The following is an 18,775-nucleotide window of genomic DNA, read 5'->3' as shown; positions in this document are numbered from 1 at the left end:
ATTAATTATTAATGAATCCCCCGTTAATTATCGGGAGCGCAGCCGGCGGCTCACGCGGCCGCACCACGTGACCGCCCTGTGGGCGGAACCTCCCCAGCCAATCAGCGGCGCGCTCCTCCCGGAAGCCCCGCCCCTTGAAAGCGCCGTTCTGATTGGTCGCTGCAGCTCTCGCGGGAAGCCGGGGCGGGGCCGCTCCCGCCGCTCTCCCCGGGCCGCGCCGGTGCCACCGGCGGCTGAGGCGGTACCGGCGCCGCCGCGTGGCTGCGAGGCCGCGCCCACAGCGCTTCCGCTGCCCCCGGTGCCCCCGGGGCGGTGGCGCCTCCGCCCCGCCCCGCCCTGCCCTACCCGGCGCCGTTGTGGCGGCGGTACCGCCGCGCCGAGCTTTTCTATTGGCTGGCGCTTCTCTCGCGCGCCGCCCCCCGCGCGCTCCCATTGGCTGCGCGGCGCGAGGGCGGGGCCCCGGCGCGGCCCCTCCGTGCTCCCCCCGCTGCCCCGCGCGGGGGTTCCGCCGCCCGCCAGGCCCCGGGCACAGGTAACGACCCGGCCGGGATTCCCGGGAATTCCCGGGATAGCGGGAATGGCGGGAATGGGAAGCGTGGGAATGACGGGAATAGCAGCGGGAGGCAGAGAGGGCAGCGGGACCGCCCGGCGCCGGCGGGGCTGGGCGTGCTCGGGCCGCCTCGGGGTTGCTGCCAGAGCCTGGAATGAGGGAATTGGAGCGGTGGGAATTCGGGATTTGGGAATGCGGGAATACGGGCGGGAATGGGGGAATACGGGAGGGAAGGTGCGGGAATACGGGCTGGGGGAATGTTGGGTGCAGGAATAGGGGCTCTGGGATTCGGGAATATGGGCTCTGGAATTCCTGGGATTCCCTGAGGATTTTCCTGGCATTCTGAGGATTTTCCTGGAATTCTGCAGATTTTTCCTGTGAATCTGAGGATTTTCTTGGGAATAGCAGGATTTTTCAGGGATTCTGAGGATTTTCCTGGGGATTTGAGGATTTTCCTGGGAATTCGAGGATTTTCCTGGGAATTTGAGGATTTTCCTGGAATCCTGAGGATTTTCCTGGGAATGCCAGGATTTCCCAGGAAAAGATCCATCCGGGCCTGCTGCAGCTCCCTTTTTCCCGCTTTTCCCTGCAGGAATCCCAAGAGGAATCCGTAAATCCCTGGATTTTTGCCCCTGGAAGCTCGGGATGCATTAGAATTCCAAGGATTCCCTTCCCCTAAGGTGAGAGCGGAGCCGCCTTTCCCCATTCCCGTTGATTCCCGGCTCTGGCGGGATCCCGGAGTTTGGATCCCACCTTTTCCTGATTCCCAGGAATGCTGGCACTGACCATTGACAGCCGTTCCCATGCAGGAAATCCCAAATCCCTGTCCTGATCCCGCATTTCCTGTTTTCCCAGGAATGTCCCACCACGCGCTGCCTCCATTCCCATCAGGGAAATCCCAAATTTCCCTCCTGATCCCATTTTTCCATGTTTTTCCCAGGAATACAGAACCATGTACTGCCTGGCTGTTCCCATCTGGAACATTCCTGATTTCTCTCCTGATCCCGTTTTTGCCTGTTTTTCCCAGGAACGCAGCACCATGCGCTGCCTGGCCCAGGCACCATTCCCACCTGGAACATCCCAAACCCCTCTCCTGACCCCGTTTTCCCCTGTTTCCCAGGAATGCAGCACCATGCACTGCCTCCATTCCCACCTGGAACATTCCTGATTTCTCTCTTTATCCTGATTTCCCATTTTCCCAGGAATTGGTTGCCTGGCCCAGGCACCATTCCCATCAGGGAAATCCCAAACCCCTCTCCTGACCCCGTTTTCCCTGTTTTTCCCCAGGAATGCAGCACCATGCACTGCCTCCATTCCCATTCAGAACACCCCAGACCCCTCTCCTGACCCCGTTTTTCCCGTTTTTCCCTGTTTTTCCCCAGGAATGCAGCACCATGCGCTGCCTGGCCCGCCTCAGCTCCAAGGCGCTGCTGGTGCTGTGCTCGCTGCTGGCGCTGCTCTCGCTGCTGCTGTGGGCGCGCTGCCCCCACGGGCCCCCGGGGACCCCCCTGAGCCCCCCGGGGCGCCGCGGCGGCGCCGACAGCGAGGAGGCCTCGCCCCGGGAGCCCCCCCGGAACGCGGGGAGCCCCGGGAATGTGGGGAACCCCGGGAACGCGGGGAGCCCCGGGCGGGCGGCGCCGCGCTACGAGGAGATCGACTGCGTCATCAACGAGGAGCAGACGGTGAAGGGGCGCCGCGAGGGCGCCGAGGTGTTCCTGCCCTTCAGCTGGGTGGAGAAATACTTCCAGGTGTACGGGCGGCTGGCGCAGGCCGACGGGCGCGAGCGCTTCGAGTTCTCGCACAGCTACTCCAAGGTGTACGCGCAGCGCGCGCCCTACCGCCCCCACGGCGTCTTCATGTCCTTCGAGGGCTACAACGTGGAGCTGCGCGACAGGGTCAAGTGCATCAGCGGCGTGGAAGGTGGGGAGGAGGGGAATCCTGGGATATGGGGTGGGATGATCCTGAAAATGTGATGGAGCAGCTCCTTAAAATGTGCTGGAAGTTCTCCTTAAACTGTGCTGGGAGTGCGAAGTGAGCGGGATTTGGTGGTGGGAATGGAGGTGGCAGTAACAGGGTCAAGGGTATCAGTGGCGTGGAAGGTGGGGAGAAGGGGAATCCTGGGGTTTTTGGGGTTGGGGTGGTCTCGAAAATGGGATGGAACAGCTCCTTAAAATGTGCTGGAAGTGTGAAGTGAGCTGGATTTGGTGGTGGGAATGCGGGAATGAGGGAATGTGGGAATGGCAACAGGGTCAGGTGTATCAGCGGCATGGAAGGTGGGGAGAAGGGAAATCCTGGGATTGGGATTGCAAAAATCTGATGGAGCAGCTCCTTAAAATGTGCTGGAAGTGCGAAGTGAGCTGGATTTGGTGGTGGGAACGCAGGAATGGAGGAATACGGGAATGTGGGAATGACAAGAGGGTCAAGTGCATCAGCAGCGTGGAAGGTGGGGAGAAGGGAAATCCTGGGATTGGGGTTGGGATGATGCCCAAAATCTGATGGAGCAGCTCCTTAAACTGTGCTGGAAGTGCGAAGTGAGCGGGATTGGGTGGTGGGAACATGGGAATGAGGGGATGTGGGATTGTGGGAATGGCAGCAGGGTCAGGTGTATCAGCGGTGTGGAAGATGGGTAGGCAGGGAAATCCTGATTTTGGGATTGGGATGATCCCAAAAATCTCCTGGAAGTGCTCCTTAAACTGTGCTGGAAGTGCAAAGCGAGCTGGATTTGGTGGTGGGAATGTGGGGATGGGATTTTGAGGTGGCACCTCCAGCCTTGGGATCATCACGGATGAGTTGGGTGGGACAGGACGCAGGGAATGGCTCCCAGTGCTGGAGGGCAGGGATGGATGGGATTTTGGGAAGGAATTCCCATCTGGCTTGGATTCCCAGAGAAGCTGTGGCTGCCCCTGGATCCCGGGAATGTCCAAGGCCAGGCTGGAGCAGCCTGGGACAGTGGAAGCGTCCCTGCCCTTGGAAGGGCTGGAATGGGATGGGAATTGCTGGAATGGGATGGGATTTAAGTACCCAGCCCATTCCACGATCCCATAAAGGTCGGGAAGAGCACAACAGGGATTCCTCTGCCAGCAAAAACCAGGGAATTCTGGATTTTATGGCCCCAAGCCCCTCCTTCCCAGGGCTTCCCTCCACCAGCGCCACCTCCAGCCCCACCGGTGGAGCCCCCAGGATTTCCGGGGTGCAGAGGAGGGAGCATCCCCCTCATTCCAACGCCTTTTCCGTGTTTTTTCTCCCGGGCAGGAGTTCCTCTCTCCACGCAGTGGGGCCCTCAGGGCTACTTCTACCCCATCCAGATCGCCCAGTACGGGCTGAGCCACTACAGCAAGAACCTGACGGAGAAGGCGCCGCACGTGGAGGTGTACGAGAGCGGGGACGGGGACGGGCAGTGGGCCGTGCCCAGGGGCTGCTCCCTCGCCACCGTCTGGGACCAGTCCCGCCTCACCGCGGTCAAGCAGTTCTCCTGCCCAGGTGGGTGCCGGAATTCCGGGGGTGCTGGAGCGGGGAGTGGGAATTGTTGGGTGCTGGGGTTTTGTCCGGCCTTTGTTCCCAGTCCTGCATTCCTGTTCTTTATTTCCACTCCTTCATTCCAGTTCTTTGTTCCCACTCCTTCATTCCAGTCCTTCATTCCCAATTCTTCATTCCTTATCCTTTATTCCCGATACTTCATTTCTTATCCTTCATTCCCAGTCGTTCATTCTCTACCCTTTTCATTCCCAATCCATCATTCTGTATCCTTCATTCCCAGTCCCTCATCCCAGTTCTTCATTCTCCATCCTTTTCATTCCCAGTTCTTCATTCCCAACCATTTTCATTCCCAGTCCTGCATTCCCAGTCCCTCATTCCCCATCCTCTCCATTCCCAATCCTTCATTCCCAGTCCTTCATTCCCCATCCTTTTCATTCCAAGTTCTTCATTCCCAATCTTTCATTCCTTATCCCTCATTCCTGGTCCTTCATTCTCCACTCTTTTCATTCCCAGTCCATCATTCCCACTCCTTCGTTTCCACTCCTTCATTCCCACTCCTTCATTTCCCACGCTTTTCATTCCCAGTCCATCATTCCCTCTCCCTAATTCCCACTCCTTCATTCCTTACCCCTCACTCCGAATCCAACCATGGAAACAGCCCAGAAACGCTCAGTTATTGCCGGGCTGCCCCAAAACCTTTGGACCCCTCCCGGGAGCGGGCGCCGCCTCCGGAACGCGCCCCGGCCCCTCGGGAACCCTTCCCGCCCTGAGCCCTTTCCCGTCTCCCTTTGGCAGAAAGCTCCGAGGGCGTCTCCCTGGAGCTCAACAACCCCCGGGATTTCATCATCTCCTTCGACCTGAAGCTGCAGGGCAACGGCAGCGTGTCCGTGGTGCTGGAGACCACGGAGCGGGGCGCGCCCTTCACGGTGCACTACGTGTCCAGCACGCAGCTCATCGCCCTGCGCGACAGGGACATCTTCTACGGCGTGGGGGCGCGCGCCGCCTGGAGCACGCTCACACCGCGACCTGCTCACACGACCTGCGCAAGGGCGTGGGGCTCTCCAACACCAAGGCCGTGAAGCAGACCAAGATCCTGCCCAAGCGCGTGCTGCGCCTGGTGGCCCGGGGGCCGCGGCTTCCTGGACAACGTCACCGTCTCGGCCACGGCGCACATGGCCGCCTTCTTCGCCGCCAGCCGCTGGCTGCTGCGCAACCAGGACGAGCGCGGTGGCTGGCCCATCATGGTCACCAGGAAGCTGGGCGAGGGCTTCAAAGCGCTGGAGCCGGGCTGGTACTCGGCCATGGCGCAGGGCCAGGCCATGTCCACGCTGGTCAGGGCCTACGCGCTGACCAAGGAGCGGCGTTCCTGGGCGCGGCGCTGCGCGCCACGGCGCCCTTCAAGCTGCCGGCGGAGCGGCGCGGCGTCAAGGCCGTGTTCATGGACCGGCACGAGTGGTACGAGGAGTACCCCAACCTCGCCCAGCTCCTTCGTGCTCAACGGCTTCATGTACGCCCTGATCGGCCTCTACGACCTGAAGGAGACGGCGGGGGAGCAGCTGGGCGAGGAGGCGCGGGTGCTGTACGAGCGCGGCATGGCGTCGCTCAAGGCCATGCTGCCGCTCTTCGACACCGGCTCCGGCAGCGTCTACGACCTGCGGCACTTCATGCTGGGCACGGCGCCCAACCTGGCGCGCTGGGACTACCACACCACGCACATCAACCAGCTGCAGCTGCTGGGCTCCGTGGACGACGCGCCCGTCTTCAAGGAGTTTGTCAAGAGGTGGAAGAGTTACCTGCGGGGAGGGCGGGCCAAGCACAACTGAGGGCTCCTCCTGCTGCGGCCTCCCCGAAAACACAAACTCAGAACGATCGGGCCTTAAAAGCGCTGCGGGGAAGGGTCGGGGGTCGGGAGGCCGGCGCGGAGGCTGAGGTTGGGTTTTGGTGGGATTGGGGTTTGTTTTCCTTTTCCCAGGAAAAGGTCTGCAGAAGCCATAGAGGTCTTGGGAGCGCGGTCCTGGCCTGGGGAGCTCATCCGGGGCCTCTTGAGCCGGGATTTTGTGTCCGTGTGGGAGCGGCTCCCGCGGGATGAGCGGGGACAGCTCGGGGCCTGGGAGCGCCACGTGTGGCTTTAAGGGGGGGCGGTTTCCTAGGGATTCGCTTTTTTGGGATGAAAAATCCGCAGCTGGGGTTTTTGGCCGGTTCTCTGTCTGGAGGTCCTGGAACTGGAGGGTTTCTTCATGGAAAACATTCACGGAAAATGCGTGCCCGGCATCATGGAAGCACAACTGGGAGCCTGGAGCACATGGCCCCAGGTCACCCACACCGGCATCCCCTCGGAGCTGGGATCCCTCATCCCAGTCACCGGCATCCCCTCGGAGCTGGGATCCCTCATCCCGGTCACTGGAATTCCCTGGGAGCTGGGATCCCTCATCCTGGTCACTGGAATTCCCTTGGAGCTGGGATCCCTCATCCCTGTCACTGGAATTCCCTTGGAGCTGGGATCCCTCATCCCTGTCACTGGAATTCCCTGGGAGCTGGGATCCCTTATCCCGGTCACTGGAATTCCCTGGGAGCTGGGATCCCTCATCCCTGTCACTGGAATTACCTTGGAGCTGGGATCCCTCATCCCGGTCACTGGAATTCCCTGGGAGCTGGGATCGCTTTTCCTGGAGCTCCATGTTTTCTGTGGGATTTTGGAATTCCATCTGGGAGGTTCCTCGGAGCTTTGGGGACAGTTTTGGGAATTGCTGAGCGGGACATGGAGCTCATCTGGGGTCCCTCAGGAAATTCAAGAATTCGAGAATTTCCATTTTTTTCTCCTGCTCCATCCCATCCAGCATTTTCACAATTCCATCCCAGAGGTTTTCCCAGCTCTCCCTGGGCTGGAATTCCCAGAGCAGCTGTGGCTGCCTCTGGATCCCTGGAATGTCCAAGGCCAGGTTGGAGCAGCCTGGGACAGTGGGAGGTCCCTGTGGAATGGGATGAGCTTTAAGGTCCTTCCCACCAAACCATTCCATGACTCCACGATCCCGCCCGATCCCGGACTCGTGGGTGAACTTTGGGAATTCCCGCTGCTCCCAGTCCGTGGTGGAGCTCATTCCAATCCCAAAATCCAGGCACAAGGACAGCACCCACCTCCATCTTTTTGTTGCTCTCAGTTTTTGAGGATTTCCTCAGTTTCTCACCCACCTCGGAGCGGCGTTTTCCCGACTTTAATCCGGTCAGATCCATCCGATGGACGGCGCAGGAGAAATCCCAGTACCAAAGGTGGCAGAGGGGAATTTTTTCCACGCCCATGGAAACCCAACGGACACAAACCCACCCCAAACCCGGGATTCCTTCCCAAAAATCCGCTCCTTCCCAAAAATCCTCTCCATCCTCCCCCGGCGTGTTCCCTCCGGTGTTTTCCCAGTTGGAAATCCCGCGGAGGCTCCCTGGCTGCTGCTCCGGGATGGGTTTGGTGCCGTGCAGGGGCCGGAATTCCTCTCGGTTGGTTTTTTTGGGAATTGATGCCGATGGTGGGGCGGGAGTGCGGCCGATCTTCCCGCTCCGGAAGTGCTCGGGAATGCGGGATGGGAATTCCAAGATTGTCCCTCCATCACCTTCTGGTGGCCTTGGACAGGTGGAGTTTCCAGGAACCCCCACCAGGGGCTGCAATTCCATGGAGAATTCCTGATGTTCCTTAAATTTTGTTCTGCGTTGGAAGAGGATCCTTGGCTGTGCCAGCGGTGCCCAGAACTCCTTGGAATTCATTCCGGTTTGGGATCTTTTTGTTCATTTTCCATCCTCAAACTCCCAGAGATCTTTAGGACCAAGGTCAGCTTCGATCCCAGATTTCCTCCTGGAGATCCGTCGGCTCTTCCCGTGGGATCCCCTCTCCGTGCCTCCCCCACCCCAACAGCACAAGCACAACCCTCCCTGGGATCCGGCCGTTCCCTGGAATTCCCTGGAAGCCGCTCCTTCCCGTCCTCCTGCTCCCCGGGCGTGGCTTGGCTGGGATTTCGTTGGATTTCCCGGGATTTTCCCGAGGATCCCGATGGAAAATATGCAATAATTTGTTTACAGGATGCTCCGGGCAGGGCGCTCTTTAAGCACAATGTGCACAGGATAGTTTTGTATTCCGCCCCTCCGGAATTTTTGGCGGGAAGAGGTTCTCCTACGTTTCTATGGGACATTGGGAATGCTTGGAAAGCTTTCTAAGACTGGGAAATAAATTTTTTTATCTTAAGAAAAAAAAACCTCGGGATGTCTCCGTTATTTGGGGATTTTCCGGATATTTCGTTTTCCAGATGTATTCCAAGATTTTTTTCCCCTGTGGTGGCTTTGAGGTGTCGCATTTTTAAGGTGAGTTTTCCTCTGGAAAAGTGGGAAAAGGTGGATTTTTCCTGCTGATTCAGGGTTTGGGGATTGAGGGAAGGAGCACAGGTGGTGGGTTCCTGGCGGGAATTATTCCCGGGAAATGCAGCTCGTTCGGAATTTCCTGGGATTTGTTAAATGCAGATTCCAACGGAGCTGGGAATATCCCGATGTTGGGAATGGGGAAAGGCAGCTCCAGGGAATCCCGGAGCTCCTTCCAGGAATCCAGGGAGAGCTGGAGAGGGATCGGGATCAGGGCTGGAGGGAGTGGCTGGAAAAGGGGAGATTGTGATGGATCTTGGGAAGGAATTCCCAGCTGGGATGGAATTCCCAGGGAAGCTGCGGCTGCCCCTGGATCCTGGGAATGTCTCTGGGATAGGGAAGGGAATTCCCAGGACTTTCCCGTGGGATTGAAGTTCCGGGATACAGCCGGGAATCCACCAGCCCTGCCCCGCTGTGCTTCTCCCAACTCCTGAATAATTAAGGAATAATAATAATTATTATTAATAATAATAATGATTAGTAGTGATTCATAATAAACAGAGCCCGCTCATCCCTCTCCATCCCCCTGGAATCTCCCGCTCTCCAAACTTTGGGAAAGCCGTTCCCAGTGGGAAACTGCAGGAAAAGCAGCGGATTTTTGGGAAGCAGAACGGGGAACCCGCCAGGCTGGGAATTGTTCCCATCCAGCTGGGAATGGTCTGGGAATGAGCAGCCGTGGGAGGGCTCCAGGAGTTTTCCAGAGGCGCCGGGAGCGGGAGATGCCGGGAGGGCTGGGAATTGCTCTTTTTTTCCTGCCTTTTTTCCACTTCCTCGCCGCTGGAGCCGATCCCGGCCGCGCTCATTTCCGGGTTCCTTCGGGATTCTTTTTCCTCGGACGAGCCGGGATCCGTTCCCTCCCCAAAACCCGGGAATCGCCGGCGGTGGGACCGGCCCGGAGGGCGCTTCCCGGCGGGATCGCGCCTCTGGAAAAGCCGCGCCCGCCCGGTGTGGGCTGTGTTCATTCCCACCTGAGGAATCCCGGGATTTGGAGGCAGCGCTGGAAAACGCCGCATCCAGCGGCGCCTCCCGGCAGCGCCGTAAGCCCCGGGATCATCCCCGCTCCGGCATTCCCGGCTTTTCCCGCTGAGCCCGGGGGTCCGCACGGCCCCCGCTCCCGGGAGGTGCGGGAATGCGGGAGACACGCGTGGGAAAGGGAATGGGATAATGGGAATGGGAGTGGGATAATGGGAAAGGGAGTGGGAGTGGGATAATGGGAAAGGGAAACGGAACGGGAATGGGATAATGGGAATGGGAACGGGAATGGGAATGGAAAAGGGAAGGGTGCCAGGAGTGCACCGGGAGCATTCCCGGCCCTCCCGCAGCTCCCGGTGCGGCCACCGCGGAATTCCCGGGAAGTTTCTCTCGGGAGCGGGACGGGCTCCGGGATGCCCCAATCCCGCGGGGAGGGCGGCCGGGAGGGGCGGATCTGTGGGATGGAAAAGCTCCCGGCGGATCCCGGCGAATTCCAGCGGCGACAACAACTCCCACAAAGCCGCCCTTGTCCCGCCGGGAATGATCCTGGCACGGCCCGCGCCGCTCCCGGAGTTTTTTCAGAGCCGCTCCCGGAGTTTTCCAGCGCCGCTCCCGCTCTCCTGGCACCGCTGGAAAGGCGTTCAGAGCTGATCAGGAATTCCCGAATATTCCCGGCAGTGGAAAATCGCCGCTGGAGCTGGTACGGAGGGAGGGATGTGCCAGGAGAGCCGTGCCAGGGGGAGGGATCTTCCATAGGGAGGGATCTTCCATAGGGAAGGGAAGGGAAGGGAAGGGAAGGGAAGGGAAGGGAAGGGAAGGGAAGGGAAGGGAAGGGAAGGGAAGGGAAGGGAAGGGAAGGGAAGGGAAGGGAAGGGAAGGGAAGGGAAGGAAAGGAAAGGAAAGGAAAGGAAAGGAAAGGAAAGGAAAGGAAAGGAAAGGAAAGGAAAGGAAAGGAAAGGAAAGGAAAGGAAAGGAAAGGAAAGGAAAGGAAAGGAAAGGAAAGGAAAGGAAAGGAAAGGAAAGGAAAGGAAAGGAAAGGAAAGGGTGCCGTGGGAGCTGTGCCGGCAGGACGGTGACAAGGTGACAGGGACACGGAGGGCGGCAGCGGTGCCGGGCGGGGACATTCCCCAGAGGAGCCCGGCACGAACCGGGAGCGCCCGGGCTGGAGCTGCGGGTGCGGGCCCGGGCCAGCCCCGAGAGGGGCCGGGTGGGGCTGGGGGAACCGCGGGGAGGAGGAGGAGGAGGAGGAGGAGGAAGGAAGGCAGCAGCAGCAGCAGCCCCGGCCCGCGGCCCTGCCCGGCCCCGGTGACTCATTCCCTTCGCTCACTGCGCTCACTGCGCTCCGAAACCGCAAATTCCTGCCTGAGGTTGGGCTGGAGCCTCCTCCTGCTACCCGGAGCCACGGGGAACAGGGAATGGGGCAAGGAATGGGGAACAGGGAACAGGGAACAGGGAAGGGGGAATGGAATGGGGAACAGGGAATGGGGAACGGGGAAAGGAATGGGGAACAGGGAACGGGGAATGGGGAATGGAATGGGGAACAGGGAGTGGGGAATGCAATGGGGAACAGGTAATAGGGAATGGGGAACGGGGAATGGGGAAGGGAATAGAGAATGGATTGGGGATTGGGGAATAGAGAATAGGGAACAGGGAATGGAATAGGGAATGGAACAGGGCACAGGGAATAGGGAACAGGGCACAGGGACCAGGGAAGGGATCCCTGCTGTGGGAATGCCTGGACTGGGATGGATCTAGGTGCTCCCAGCTCTGTGCACAGCAGGATCCTGCACCTGGGAAGGGCCTCTGGAAAAGCTCAGGCCTTTGGGATGGCTCGTGCCTCTGGAAGGACTCATTCCTTTGCCCTCTGAGAATCCCAGAATCCCAGATCGGAAGTGCCCTTAGCACTCATCTCTCATTCCTGCCCCTGCCACGGGCAGGGACCATTCCATGAACAGATTCCAGCCTGGCCTTGGATATTCCAGGGACCCAGGGGCAGCCACAGCTGATCTGGGAATTCCTTCCCAACATCCCATCTATCCCTGGGAAGCCATTCCCTGTGTCCTGTCCCTCCATCCCTTATCCCAAATCCCTCTCCAGCTCTCCTGGAGCCCCTTCAGGCCCTGCCGGGGGCTCTGAGCTCTCCCTGGAGCCCTCTCTCGATTCAGATCCCATTTCCTGCAGGAATTCTGTGGGATCTGGGGGCAGCTGTGAGGTGCCCCCTCGGTGCTTCCAGAGCCCCGGGAAGTTCCCTGTTCCCGTCTAATCTTTAACCGGAGGCGTTTCCAGCTGCCTTTTGTTGGTTAATTTTTCCCTTCCCTCTCCGGCCTTTCCCGGCGTTCCGGGACTTTTCCAGGCGCTGCCTCCACCGGAGCCGGCAGAGGTAGAGCCCGGGATGGGAGGGAAGCGCAGGGAAATTCCAGGGGCTGGGAAAGGGCCGAGGGGTCTCCTTGGGAGTGGCTCCGTGGCACATCCAAAGGCTGGACCCTGACATGTCCTGGCGGGAAGCTGTGATGGCAGCCCGGGCTACTGGAATCCCAGGAATTCCTCTGGATCCTGGTGGGATCAAGCTGAGCCGGGAGCTCCCTTCCTGCTTTTCCTGCTCCCCGGCAGGAGGCAAGGAGGGATGATGGATTTTCCTTTTATTCCCAGAGCGGAGGCGGCGCTGACGCCAGGATCGGGTAAGAGCCGGGGCCGGGAAATTCCATGGGAGCGGGACAGGGATCCAGCGGGGATCCAGGGGGGATCCAGCAGGGATGCTGTGTCCCTCCCACTTCCCGAGGGACCTTCTGGGAAGCATCCGGGATCTCAGTGGGATCCCGAGGTGATCCCGAGCTGCTCCCACATCCCTCTGGACGTGCTGGAATTCCTGTCCCTCCGGGAAGTGGGATCAGCCTTCTCCCGCTGCTCCTCAGGGGTGGATTCCCATCCCACGGGATACAATTCCCGTAGGCATTTGGGACTGCACACCATGCCGCATCCCAGGAATTCTCACCCCCTCCAGGCCGTCCTGATCCCGGGATCGTGGCTGTTCCCGCGGGATGCGGCCGGGAGGGCGTTGAGCCATCCCAGGGGAAGCTGAGCCGGAAAATCCCCGGGATCGGAGCCGACCATGCTGAGCGCCAGGGCCCGGCTGCTCCGCGCCCATCAAGTGCCCGAGGTCAGCGGGAATGCTCTCCCTGATCCCAAGAATCGGCGGGATCTGGGATGTGACAGATGGGAACAGCAGGGGGGGCGCCCCAAGGGCACCACAGCCGCGCCCTGACTCAGGAATTCTGGGACACTCCCCATCCATTGCCATTGCCATTCCCTGGAATATTCCCATCCCTATTCCCATTATCCCGTTCCCATTTCCATTTCCATTCTCATTTCCATTTCCATTTCCATTTCCATTTCCATTTCCATTTCCATTTCCATTTCCATTTCCATTTCCATTTCCATTTCCATTTCCATTTCCATTTCCATTTCTATTTCCATTTCCATTTCCATTCCCTGGAATATTCCCATCCCCATCCCCATCCCCATCCCCATCCCCATCCCCATCCCCATCCCCATCCCCATCCCCATCCCCATCCCTATCCCCATCCCATTCCTATTGTCTCATTCCCATTCCCATCCCCATTATCCCAACCCCATTATCCCAGTATCCCAGTATCCCAGTATCCCAGTATCCCAGTATCCCATGATCCCATGATCCCATGATCCCATGATCCCATGATCCCATGATCCCACTATCCCATGATCCCGCTGCCATGTCCCGTTCCCAGAGTTACCGGGAGCCCGGGATCCTCTCCGGGTACCGCCCGCCCCGGAGCTCTGCCCGCGAGTGCCTGCTCAGCCTCTTCCGCATGAACAACGAGACGCTCAACGTCTGGACACACCTGGTGCCCGCCGGGTGAGCGCCACACCCGGGCACCACTGGGGACACCTGGGGACACCTGGGGACACCTGGGGGCACCTGGGGACACCTAAACACACCTGGGGACACCTGGGGACACCTAAACACACCTGGGGACACCTGGGGGCACCTGGGGACACCTGGGGACACCTGGGGGCACCTGGGCACAGCTAAACACACCTGGAGATGTTCCTGGGCACGCCTGGGCACACCTGGGCACACCTGGGGATGCTCCTGGGCACGCCTGGGCACACCTGGCGGGTTCTCCTTAACATCTGGACACACCTGGTGCCCGCCGCATGAGCGCCCCGGCCTGGGCACACCTGGGGGCACCTGGGCACACCTGGGGATACCCCTGAACATACCTGGGGATGCTCCTGGGCACACCTGGGCACATCTGGGCACACCTAAACACACCTGGGCACACCTGGGGATGCTCCTGGGCACACCTGGAGATGCTCCTGGGCACGCTTGGGGACACCTGGGGACAGCTGGGGACACATAAACACACCTGGGCACACCTGGGCACTCCCGGTGCCTGCCTGTGCGTGCCCCGCTGTGATCCCCTCCCTCCGCAGGTACCTGCTGTGGCTGCTGGTGGCACACCTGGGCGCGGCGGGCGCGGGCGCGGGGCCGTTCCTGGCGTACCTGGGCACGTGCGCGCTGTACCCGCTGGCCTCGGGCGCTGCCCACGCCTTGGGCGCGCTGGGCACGCGCGGGCGGCACCGCGCCTACTGCTGCGACTACGCCGCGCTCAGCCTCTACGGCCTGGGTCAGCCCCGACCGGCTGTGGGCTCGGGGGATTGAACCGCGTTTGTGGGGTCAGGGGATCGAGATCGGGTTTGTGGGATTGAGGTGATTGATCCAGGGTTTGTGGGGTCAGGGAACTGAGATCAGGTTTGTGGGGTCAGGGGGATTGATCCCGGGTTTGTGGGGTCAGGGCATCGAGATCGGGTTTCTGGGATTGAGGTGATTGAGCCTGGGTTTGTGGGGTCAGGGAACTGAGATCAGGTTTGTGGGGTCGGGGGATTGAACCGGGTTTGTGGGGTCAGGGAACTGAGATCAGGTTTGTGGGGTCAGGGGGATTGAGCCCGGGTTTGTGGGATTTGAGGGGATCAAGATCGGGTTTGTGGGATTGCGGGGATTGAGATTGGGTTTATGGGATTGGGGGAATTGAGCCTGGATTTATGGGATTGAGGGGATCGAGATTGGGTTTGTGGGGTCAGGGAACTGAGATCGGGTTTGTGGGGTCAGGGGATTGATCCCGGGTTTGTGGGGTCAGGGGGGTGGAACCCGGGTTTATGGGATTGGGGGAATTGAGCCTGGGTTTGTGGGGTCAGGGCATGGAGATCGGGTTTGTGGGATTGAGGGGGCTGAGATTGGATTTGTGGGGTTGGGAGATCGAGATTGGGTTTGTGGCACTCTGGGAATTCTGGGGGGTGGGAGAACTCTGGGTTTATGGGATTGCAGGGATTGAGCTGGGTTTGTGGGATCACAGGGACCAAGCCCGGGTTTGTGGGATCACAGGGACCAAACCCGGGTTTGTGGGATCAGGGGATTGAGCCCGGGTTTGTGGAACTGAGGGGATCGAGATCGGGTTTATGGGGTCAGGGGAACTGAGCCTGGGTTTGTGGGATCACGGGAATTCTGGAGGGCAGGAAAACCCCATGTTTGTGGGATCGCAGGGATTGAGCCCAGGTTTGTGGGATTGTGAGAACTGAGCCTGGATTTGTGGGATTGCAAGAATTCTGAGGGTGGGAGGAGCCCTGGTTTTTGGAATTTTGGGAATTAACCCGGATTCCTGGGATACCACACCCAGAGGGGAGGTTTGGGGGAGGTTCCCGCTCTTCCTTTTCCTCATCCCTGCACTCCGGAACTTGGGAATGGCCTGGAGCAGCTTCGGCCACAAATAATTTGGGACAGACCCGGCTGGGTGGGATTTGGAATAACGGGAATGAGGAAAATTCCCAGATTTTACCCAACTGGTTGGGAGCAACTCCAGGATATTCCCACACCTCTCCAGCCCCTCTGGAATGCTCCCTGTTACGGAGATTCCCGGCCCTTCCTGATGTCCCAGCCCAGGAGGGCGCAGAATTCCAAGGGGATTCCAGGGGGATTCCAGGACTCGGAGCTGACGGGCCTGTGCTGAGCCCACTGGGATGAGGAATTCCAAGGGGATTCCAGGGGGATTCCGGGATTCGGAGCTGACAGACCTGTGCTGAGCCCAGGGGGATGAGGAATTCCAAGGGGATTCCAAGGAAATTCCGGGATTCGGAGCTGACCCAGAAGCTGACAGGTGCTGCTGTGCTTCCAGGCTCGGCGCTGGCGTATTCCGCCTACGCCTTCCCTCTGGAATGGCTCGGGAGCACATTCCACCATTTCTATGTTCCCATGGCCGTGCTCAACTCCGCGCTCAGCACCGGCCTGTCCTGCTATTCCAGGTGGGATCAGTGGGAATTCGGGATGAGGGGTTTGGGCCAGCCGGGAGGTTGGGAAGGTGAAAGAGGGAATTCAGTGACGAAAATGTGGAATAACGGGAGGAACTTGGATTCTGGGAGGTTCTGAGGGGGATTTATGGAATCCTGGAATGGTTTGGGTTGGGAGGGAACTTGGAGATGGTCCAGGTCCGCTATCCCAGGTTCCCAGAGACGCTGTGGAATTCCCTGTGCATCCCATGTGGAATTCCCAGTATAACCCGGTGCATCCCACGTGGAATTCCCAGTGTTTCCCAGTGTATCCCATGTGGAATTCCCAATGTTTCCCAGGTTTCTGGAGGCAGAGCGGCCCTGCCTGAGCAAAGCTTCCCGAACTTTGGCCTTCGTGTATCCCTACATTTTTGACAGCATCCCAATTTTCTACAGGGTGCGTATCCCACAGAATCCCGGGAAATTTCAGCTGCCTCAGCTTGGGATTATTTGGGAGAACAGGCCCAGCTCGGGGTTTGAAAGGAAAACAAACTCCAGCAGGAAAAGACTCTCGGATATTTTTTCCTGCTTCGATTGCCGGCGGATTCCTCCCACTTCAAAGGGCTGGAAAATTCCTGCCTTGGGAGGCTGGGAGGGGCCTTTTCCAGGGATTGAACTGGAGCAGGGTGGGAATTTGGGGAGGGATAAGGACAGGCAGGCAGGGGGGAGGTGGTGGGAGTGGGGAACTGGGAATGGCTGTGGCTCCTTGGGATCGATGGATCAATCCTGTTTTTTCCCGGGAAGCGGGGTTGGAGTGGGGGTGAGGGGAGAAGGGGACTGGGAATGGCTGTGATTCCTTTGGGATGGAGGGATGGATGGATGGATGGATGGATGGATGGATGGATGGATCCATGGATGGATGGATGGAGGGATGGATCACTCCCGTTTTTCCCGGCAGCTGTCCCGGAGCGCGGCCGGGAGCTGCTCCGAGGCCTCGCTCCCGCTGCATTCCCGGCACAGCCTCTGCGCCCTCCTCACCTTCCTGAGCTTCACCTCGCGCCTGCCCGAGCGCCTGGCACCCGGGAGCTTCGACTTCATCGGTGAGCATTCCAGGGAATGCCGGGAATGAGCCCCGGGAATGCCAGGAATGAACCCCGGGAATCCAGGGAATGAACCCCGGGAATCCAGGGAATAACCCCATGGGATCCCAGGAATGAACCCAGGGAATTCCAGGAATAAACCCCATAGAATCCCGGGAATGATCCCGGGGAACCTTGGGATTGACCCCCAGGGAACGCTAGGAATAACCCCATAGGATCCTGGGAATAAACCCAGGGAATGCCAGGAATGAACCCCAAAGAACCCCCGGGAATAAACTCCTCCAGAGCCACAGGCATTTGGAATAGGAATTATGAGGAGGATAAAGCCCCAGGAGTTGGGAGCAGGAATTCATAGGGTAAATATTCCATGGATACCAGGTGGAGCGGGCTGAGCGTGATTGAATCCTGGAATCCTGGGATTCTGGGATGCCATGGAAATTTCCATGAAATTCTATGGAATTCCCATGGAATTCTCGGCGTTTCCTGTCGCAGGGCACAGCCACCAGGTTTTCCACGTCTGCGGGATCCTGGGAACGCTCTTCCAGCTGGAAGCCGTCTCCGTGGACATGGCGGAGCGGCGGGGCCGCCTCCCGCTTCCCTCTTCCCTGGAAACCTTCGGATCCCTGGGAATGGGAGCGGCCGCCAGCCTGGCCATCCTCGGGATCTGCTTCCGCAGCCTCCGCCCGGAGCCTCTGCCCCGGGAAAAATCCCACTAGAGCCAGGGACTGCCTCGGATTTCCGGGAGCTCTCCCATTCCAGAGGGGTCCGTGTGGTTGAGGGGGAATTCAGTGGCCTGGGAACATTTCTTTGGGAATTTCCCAAGGGAAAACTGCACTGCTTTTATCCATGGATGGGCTGGGAACTGCTTCCCATCCCGTTGTTATCCGCAGGGAAAGCGTCAAATAATTGGGATTCGATCCCTGAAAAGGGAGGGAGGCGCTCCTGCTTCCCAAGGAATCCGGGGTCCCTCAGGTCTGGAGAGGAGAAATCCAGGGAATGCTGGCATCACCAGCTGGGAGATTCCAGGGGAAGCCAGGCGCTCCCTAATTCCCGTTTTCCCCTTGGAAGCAGCATTCCTTTGGAATTTCAAGCCTCACGCTCAGCCCAAGTGCCTGGAAATGTGGGATGGAGGGATGGGAGCTTCCCTCCGGTTTGAATTCCCACAATTTTTACTCATTATCCCAGAAAAGGGATCCCAGGAGAGCTTTTCCGGGGTCTAATTCCGGGAAATCCGGAGAATTTCATTCCCGTGGGAATGCCGAGTTCCCTCGTGGGGGATGGAGGGAGGGAATTCCGTCCTGTCCCGGGGATTCCCGGGCTGGATCCCGGGATTGGGGCTGGGAGAGCTCCACACCCCGACCTCCCGGGATTTGGGAGCCTTCAGGAAAAGGATTTGGATGTTTTCCCTGGATGAGGGAAGGGATTGGGATCCGTGGGGAGGTGCCTCCTGAGAAAATCAGGATTTGGGACAGCTCAGGGATTGAAAGCACCCTGGAATTCCAAAGAATTCCAGGGATTTCCCCTCCGTTGTTCCTTGTTTTCCTTCCCTGCTGCTCCTGGACGTTGCAAGCACAGCCTGGAGCTCTCGGCCTTTTCCAGGATCCGGGTTTTCCTCTGGGATTTTCATGGCACACGCTTTGTTCTTTGGGAATTTTTTCCTGGATAATCACACTGGTCTTCCATGAATTTCCTTTGATTGCCTTTGCCGAGGTCTGACTGCTGCACTTTGGGAGCTCCTGGAATTTGGGATGACACAATAAAATCTGGGATGAACGGGTTAAATCCGGGATAAATCAATCCTTGGGAAAGCTGTCCGGGATTTTCGGGATATTTATAAGCACTGGAATTGTTTTTTCTGATGGTTTTATTAAATTAATATAAATCACTGATTTTAATCTGCTTCAGAATAAAAATATTCCCACAAAAACGAATTCCTTTGGAGATGATTGCTGATAATTCCAGAGTTTATTTACTCTGG

General features: G+C 58.8%; 2 protein-coding genes across 7 annotated transcripts; both read left to right on the top strand.

The window, feature by feature from the left end:
• Window positions 1-209: 209 nt before the first annotated feature.
• GLCE (glucuronic acid epimerase) lies at window positions 210-5,996 on the top strand. The gene is given in 9 exon segments (XM_063413072.1): window positions 210-532; window positions 1,143-1,230; window positions 1,933-2,470; window positions 3,803-4,030; window positions 4,823-5,043; window positions 5,046-5,153; window positions 5,155-5,386; window positions 5,389-5,495; window positions 5,497-5,996. Coding segments are annotated over 7 exon segments (1,776 nt in total). The 5' UTR covers window positions 210-532; window positions 1,143-1,230; window positions 1,933-1,944; the 3' UTR covers window positions 5,851-5,996.
• A 3,344-nt stretch (window positions 5,997-9,340) lies between these two features.
• PAQR5 (progestin and adipoQ receptor family member 5) lies at window positions 9,341-18,728 on the top strand. Of its 6 annotated transcripts, none has more exons than XM_063413074.1 (10): window positions 9,344-9,462; window positions 9,918-10,097; window positions 12,047-12,075; window positions 12,399-12,554; window positions 13,162-13,289; window positions 13,871-14,064; window positions 15,607-15,733; window positions 16,058-16,154; window positions 16,656-16,797; window positions 17,290-18,728. In XM_063413074.1, exons 4-10 carry the CDS (start codon window positions 12,507-12,509, stop codon window positions 17,511-17,513), a joined length of 960 nt encoding a protein of 319 aa, XP_063269144.1. In that variant the 5' UTR covers window positions 9,344-9,462; window positions 9,918-10,097; window positions 12,047-12,075; window positions 12,399-12,506; the 3' UTR covers window positions 17,514-18,728. The 6 variants fall into 6 exon arrangements, with proteins under 6 accessions (XP_063269147.1, XP_063269144.1, XP_063269146.1 ...); XM_063413076.1 differs by having other exon boundaries at window positions 9,426-9,546; window positions 9,980-10,097; XM_063413077.1 differs by lacking the exon at window positions 9,918-10,097 and having other exon boundaries at window positions 9,341-9,462.
• The last annotated feature ends 47 nt before the right edge of the window (window positions 18,729-18,775 follow it).

Source organism: Prinia subflava, chromosome 15 (genome assembly GCF_021018805.1).
Source record: "Prinia subflava isolate CZ2003 ecotype Zambia chromosome 15, Cam_Psub_1.2, whole genome shotgun sequence".
NCBI lineage: Eukaryota > Metazoa > Chordata > Aves > Passeriformes > Cisticolidae > Prinia > Prinia subflava.
The sequence above is the reverse complement of the archived record's forward strand: the minus strand, read 5'-3'. Positions and strand labels throughout refer to the sequence as shown.

Excerpts from the sequence above, each read along its gene's own strand:
- PAQR5 (XM_063413073.1), top strand. The coding sequence starts at position 9,811 with ATGCCCCAATCCCGCGGGGAGGGCGGCCGGGAGGGGCGGATCTGTGGG. Across the intron at positions 11,778-12,046 it reads CTCCACCGGAGCCGGCAGAG|AGCGGAGGCGGCGCTGACGC; the intron begins GTAGAGCCCGGG and ends TTTTATTCCCAG. Across the intron at positions 14,065-16,057 it reads GCTCAGCCTCTACGGCCTGG|GTTTCTGGAGGCAGAGCGGC; the intron begins GTCAGCCCCGAC and ends AATGTTTCCCAG.